Here is a 7216-nt window from a genome sequence, read left to right on the forward strand (position 1 = left end):
ATTTTTCATGAGAATAAATTAATCAAAAAATAATATTTAAAATTATTTTTTTATAATAGTAAAACTCCTTCATTCTTTAAATTGATAATTAGATCACTCCATAAGGTAATAATCTTATTACCCCAATAATTTAAGATTACTACTACCAAAAATTTTTAAATTACTACTATATAATTACTGAGTATAAATTATTATAATTTTTAAGTCAATTATGTTATACCAAACACTCTCCAAATATAAAATATTATAGAAAAGACGTTTGCATTGTCTTTATCCAACTATTCTATCCAATTTCAAAACAACGATCAATGAAGAAAGAAAAAGGTCCATGGATGGAACTTTCATGTGTACCTTTTTAATTTGAACATTAGTTAATTAAATAATTATTCAGCAATTCAATTGCAAACAAAATGTTAAAAAGCTTTTATATAGTCAATGCATGAGCTCAACAAGGCTGAAAAATTCAGACCTTCCCAGGTCAAAAATTATATGCAAAGTCCAAACTGTGAACCTCAAAATTTTCAAACTGTATATCAAATAAATAAATATATCAATATATGGTTGGTGATGCTATAATTATTATACATATAACCTTGACAAACTCCGTAAAATGGCCAAATTTTAAATATTTATTCATTTTACTTCCTTCTCTAACATTGACTTGATAGGTGGTAATCCTAGACTATTTCTAGAAGGAAACAAAGGATGAAATGTTTTTCTTTTGAAGTTGTTTGATGTATAGCAAAATATTGATATAATTAATTATATAATAAACTAAATATTTTTTATTTTTAATTAGTACCAACCTCACTGTTTTATAAGCATAAGGACAAATTTGCATGGTAATAAGTGGGAAATATTTGAAAGGTTAAAAAGAAGTTAATCTCATTTTGGGTATTTTAAATTGTTAAATTAAAAATTTTTTAGAAACACCCCTTTAGAAATCACGATTAAAAAAAAATCTATTGATTCTCGAGGAAAATTTTCTGCACGTGATCACATGATCCTAAACAGTCGGTTCCACCATATCCGCCTGTTAAATTGAATAGATAATTAAAATTGAATTTTAGTTAAATTCACACAAAAAACCGAATAACAATCAATTGTAAGTGATACAAACGTAAATATTTCTATAAACCAATACTTATAAAATCGTTATCTCATTCCAATTTTCACTTATCATGTTTTTATTTGTATTTGTATGCACTTAAATGAAGTCTCTTTTTCTAGACAAAATGATGTAACATGAAATACTAAAATTTAATAATTTTTTTGGTTCAATACTCAATTTGAAATTTGAAATTAAATGTGTTTGGTTGATTGTTTAATTTAAAAATAAATATTTAAATTTATATAAATAAGAATTAAATATTATCGATTTATAAAAATATAAATATTTTTTTAATAAAAATTAAAATATGAAAGATACACACCAAAATAATGCATGAAAAGATTAAAAATCAATTGATTTGACACTTTAATGTTGATTTAGTTGTTTTTTTTTTAATATTCAATAAAAAAATAAATATATTTATCAAATAAACTTAAAAATTTGGTTGCCTGTTTAAGTCGTAAATAAACGTTTTAATATATATAAATAATAATTAAATATTATTAATTTATAATAATATAAAATTTTTTTAATAGAAATTAAAATGTGAAATTATGCACCAAAAAAATTAAAAGTCAATTGATTTGATACTTTAATGCTGATTTGAATTTCTTTTTAGTATTCAATAAAAATATATATTTATCAACTATTATCAAACCAATGACAAAAAGAAAATTATTAACAAAAACAAAAAATCCAAAGATCTAAAATCACGCAAAGCATATTTACTTTATCCAAATCATTCAGACAACGTTTAAGTTTAAGATTTATTATTAACCCAAACAATTTTTGTCATCAAGAATCTCAAATTTTAATATTATGTTTGGATGTCCATCCAAGACGACAGTTTCTCGAGGGAAGGTGTCTTGAAAAACAAACTTATCCTTTTCTCTATCAAGTTCGCCCTTTTCAATAACTTTAGCGAAGATGCTTCCAGTTTGCATCATAGAAATTGCAAGGATTCCTAATTTCCTCTCCCTCTATTTTTGCAAGAATGTCGCTTCCTCTAACATCAATCTGTACATTCTAATGTTTTTTTTTTAACTCATTTCCATTTTGTCTTCTATTTCCAAAATTAAAATTTCAAAACAAAAAATTTAAAAGAAAAATCCTAATTTAATTAAAAAGTGAAAAAAGAGATTACTTTCTGTCTTCTTCATCGTTTGATTTGGTGGTAGGGTTATCTCCTTCATCTTGTTGGATGATTCTTTTTTTTGTTTTTTGAAATTCTTCCTCTTTAGCATTTCAATTTTCTTTTTTTTTTTTTTCAATTTCTTTCCCTAATTTCAATAAAATTGAAACTTACAATGAACTCTAAATTCTCTAAGTTTCAAATAGAAAGGATAATAAAGAAGGGAAATGAAATAGGCTTAAAGGAAAAGAAGAACCTTTTCATCTGGTATTTTTTGTAGGAAACTTGATTCTACTTGATTTCGTATTATTTTTATTTGTAATGATTTTTAAACGTTAAGGCTCGTATATTTAATATCTCAATTTTTATTAAAATAATTTTTATATTATTACGAGTTGATAACAAATAATTTTTAATTTTTATTTATATAAATTAAAATATTTAATCATAAATTAAGTAATAATCTAAACGTTTAATTTAAAATTGAATATTTTATTTTTTTTTAGATTTTGATTTAAGTGAAAAGTATTTTAAAATTAAAATTTTAATGCATTAAATAAATATAAAAAATACATTTAAAAGCTTTGGAAAAAAGATTAAATTCAAATAAAATTAAGAAATAACACTATCAACGCATAAAAAAAAAAGATAACAACGCTAAAAAATCTCGTTAATTGGCCTTTAAAAATCTGTATATGGGTATTTCCGTTAACAAGGCGCCTCCCTCTAATCCAATTGACCAGTTGTTTCCGCGTGTAAAGTTCCGACGTCTTTGTCATCACTTGCCTCCACAGGACAAGTCCGGTCAAAACATTGAACCTTCTTTTTTTTTTTTTTTAAGCTCTAATTTTCCTCTTCAAACCTCAAGCCTTTTTCTTTGTACATAATCTCTGGTTTTTCTAGCCCCAACACCTTCCCTAAAGAAAAAGTTGAACAAATAGAGATGGGTTTTTCAAAGGAAGAGAAATCAAGAAGAATTTGGAGAGGTGTTAAAACTGTGTTTTTCTTGATCACTATGGTGATTTCTTTTCTTATGTTTTCTGCACCGGTTTTTCTTGTTATTGCTGATACCGTTTTGCCTTCTGCTTTGCTTTCTGCTTACCTTTCTCCTTCTCCTTTATCTTTCAAAACCCTCTCTTCCCATTTCAGCAACTATGATTTTCGATACTCTCTCATAGATATCCCCCTCATATCTATCATCAGATCAGCTGTTATAATCTGTAAGTAACCAAAAAATAAAATACTTAAAAAAACTAAACCAAATACTATGGTTTTTATCACTGTTTCTTTCCAGCCAAGACTTTTGTAAGTTTTGTTTGATTGGTTTTTGTTGTTGTTTTTTGGCAGGTGTTTATAGTTTTTGTGATGGGCCAAGACTTTCCAGGGGACCTTATCTGGGAATTACAATGATTTGTTCTGTTTCATCTTTGATTTTTGTTTCATTAAAAGCTTCATTTGTGTTCAGTTCGAGTGTTCCTAGAGAAGTGTATGTTATAGCCATGGAAACTACTCTTTTCATTTGTTCGCTGGCCTTGGCAATTGCCCATATAATTGTGGCATATAGAACAAGTTGCAGAGAAAGAAGAAAACTCCTTGTCTACAAAATTGACATTGAAGCTGTAAGTTCTCTCTCCATTTCCATGACAGTAAGGACTTTCAGATGTAATCTAATAAATTAGAAGGAAAGTTATCAATTAATTATTAGAAGGAAAGTTATCAATTAATTAAATAAAGTAGCAAATTAAAAGGGTATAATTAACACAATGAATTATAATATAAAGCACTAGATGCATAGGAAAATCAGGACCGTTGATTGTCTCATCTTAGGTGCTTGTAATGAAAGAGCAAAAGGAAATTTCATTTGGTCCACCAATTTACACCAAAACTGTAGAAAGTTGGAATTTTGTGCTTCTAGAAGGTCAGCTGTTTAAATATCTTTTAATTTCATTGGGTAGTGCCTAATTTTAGGATATCTTGTAGAGGCAAGCTAAAAACTGAGAGTGACCTCACAAATTTTGTTACCCGGCGTTAATGCCAAACCCACTTGTGGTTTCTGGATGCACCTATTTGCAGTTTTTATGCTGACTGCTGCAATTCTGTTTAATCTGAGCTTTAGAAACAAAAGGGCGACCTTTTTTAAGTTACCCTATGTTATAGACTTGAGAGGGTACCATGTCATGTTTTTTTAAATTCCAAGGAAAAACAAATACATCGAATCTTGGACATGGGCCGCCGTCCATAAAGATGGGGCACTGAATTTATGCCATATTTGACCACATGGCATATACCATTTGCAACTGTGCCCACATTCATCCTATGTTTACATCAGAATATATGGATGTTTAGAATTCACTTTGCAATCGAAATTTCTTTCTCTGGTTAATTCCTCCTAATTTTGCTAGTAGAAGCCGTGTGCAGTAAAGTTGTTGGTCATTAAAGCTCACTTCTGCTTACCTTTTCCAAAATCGAATTCCAGCTACTTATTCTATTCACATGGCAAAGACAGAAAAATACTTTCAAAGAAGCAACTTAGAGGAACCTTTTGCTAATCCTAATCACATGCTATCCTCTGGGAAAGCAACTTTTGTATTGTCTAGTGTTCACATTCAAAAAATAATTAGAAGAATAACCCCGCTAAGGCTTATGTTGCTCCGATTCTACTTTTTTTTTCAAGTATCTGTATCGACACATATTTGATGGACCGACCTTCTAAATATATGAAAAAACTTTTAAAAAAAAGAAACATATCCATGTCAAACGCATTGCTAGATACGGCACGCACCTGAGTTCGAGTAAATATAAAGCTTAGCTATCAAGTCTTTCAATCTTTCAACTAGAAATAGATGATTTAAGCAAACAAAGATGTTAATGAAAACTGAATTAAAATTTATAAATGATGTTTTTATGTTTACAGATTTCAGCCTGCAAGAATGGGTTTCCAAGGTATCAGAAGATTCTCCAAGTACAAAGAGTGAAGTAAATACTAAATTAAAAATGAAAGGATTTCCATATGAGAAGTCTACCCTTTTGGCTCAGACATTCTTCTATGCCCGGTTTCAGGTAATTAACTCACTGACCATTTTGTCTGAACAAATAAAAAAAAAAAAGTGTAATCCTTTTTATCTTGTTGCAAACGAAGCCATGAACCAACCTTTAAAAAAAAAAAAAAAAAAACCAGACGCCAAACCAGCTTGATATTTCATATGTTATTTATATTCAACAACATCAGATAACTAACTCACGCTTTTTCATTCTGGTTTTTTTTCCTTTTGCAGATATATCCAAAACAAATCAGTCACCTGGAAATCAAAGAAAGTTAAACAGCTGGGTAGCAGCAGCATAAATCCCCCATAAACAAATAGATGAAATCATTTACTGCATATATATATATATGTATGTATGTATGTATGTATACAAATTTATGTAGTTGATGATTGTATATCACCATGTAGAGGCTTTGATTTTGAGGATAGATCCAACATTCATGATTTTGAGTGTACAGTTTGTATTACATAAAAATATTTAAAAGAAAAAGAAATTGGCCAAAGGCCTTTTCATGACCTTTCTTCTATTGTGTGGAAATATATTTAATACCATAATTTCAATGGCGTCCATAGTAGAACGGGTTGGAGAGATTTCATGAAATTCAGGACTGCATTCATAGCTCTATTCAAAGTTAGGAATAGTAAGCTAATGAATACAAGTAGAAGGCGGCAGAAACAAAAGGCGTATCATGAAAGATGATTGCCAACAATGGGGTTTCTTATGAAGTTCATGGTGAAATGAACAAAAGGTCTCTCCATAAAAAAGAAAATATAATTAAGCATTCAGCAGAGTTGCATAATAAGTTAAACAAGTGGCAATAGCAGTAATTCTATTATCTATTACATAAGTTTTTGCCGGTCATCATACAAAAACCTAAAACAAGGAACTAAGAGAAATGCATGTTCAGAAAAACTTTTTCTTACTGTCTTAAGAGATTCAGGCAAAGTCTACCATCAGCCGTAGCCCCCTCAACCATTCTGTTAATTTTCTGGCTTTCTGTAAACTTACCCTACTACCCTTCTTTCTTTCATTGGGCGCATGCCTAACTCATGAAAGTCAATTGGAAGAATAAAGTTATTGCTAATCAAATACTATTAAACAAAATCTTGTTATGGTCCAAAGAGAATTATTCTCAAGTAATTGTTTGACCATTGGAACAAATTTTGTATTTCAGTTGCTAGTATAAGAAATTTGACTTGAATTATTTACCTTCTTAAGTCAATCACACACTCCTTGAAACCCTTGGAAGCATTAACAATTTCTAACTCGAAACCACTTGTGTCTCTAAATCAGCAGACTGCAACTCAATGACAATCTGCTCTAAGAAATATGCACTTTCCAAGAATGATTTCATTCTTCTTCATCGAGTCACTAATTTTAACAACCTTGAGATGTTTAGGTATGCAATCAGAAGGCAACTTTTCTGATTCCAAGCATTCACGGTCATCACATAACACCTATAAGAAATGGTGAAAAACAAGTACTTCAGATGCCTAGTAATTGGATGAGTAATGAAAAAAATAGCCACTGATGAAATAGATTTACCTCAAAACTTTCCAAGGAAAACACTTCAAGATTAGGTGAGTGGTTGAGTAAGAAGCTAATCACTCGAAGATGGCATTTGTAAATAGAGGCACAAAGGCTTAGATGCTTGAGTTGATAAAAGATGGGCAACCAATCCAGGGAACTTTGCATCGAGGATAACAGCTGCTTAAACAAACATGATTATGCCTCTTTTCATAAAACACAAAGTTTTGAAGACTGTAATAAATTAAACTTAGTTCAGCACTTGGGAAATCAAACAAAAGAGAAATCAAACAGTTGAAGTAAAATAAAGTATACCTCAATTAACCGACAAGACAGCCTTGAAACCTTAACGCTAGGAAAAGCAACAAAAACTTGATTTATAGGCCGTTCACTCTTTTTGT

The 7216-nt window shown here is 29.5% G+C and overlaps 1 protein-coding gene across 1 annotated transcript; it reads left to right on the forward strand.

The window, feature by feature from the left end:
• Positions 1-2956: 2956 nt before the first annotated feature.
• LOC111295255 (uncharacterized) lies at positions 2957-5803 on the forward strand. The gene is made up of 4 exons (XM_022888678.2): positions 2957-3463; positions 3591-3862; positions 5158-5303; positions 5519-5803. The coding sequence occupies exons 1-3, from the start codon at positions 3187-3189 to the stop codon at positions 5221-5223; spliced, it is 615 nt and encodes a 204-aa protein (XP_022744413.2). The 5' UTR covers positions 2957-3186; the 3' UTR covers positions 5224-5303; positions 5519-5803.
• Positions 5804-7216: the final 1413 nt, after the last annotated feature.

Source organism: Durio zibethinus, chromosome 14 (assembly GCF_047325235.1).
Source record: "Durio zibethinus cultivar Kanyao isolate XHJ-2024 chromosome 14, ASM4732523v1, whole genome shotgun sequence".
Lineage (NCBI taxonomy): Eukaryota > Viridiplantae > Streptophyta > Magnoliopsida > Malvales > Malvaceae > Durio > Durio zibethinus.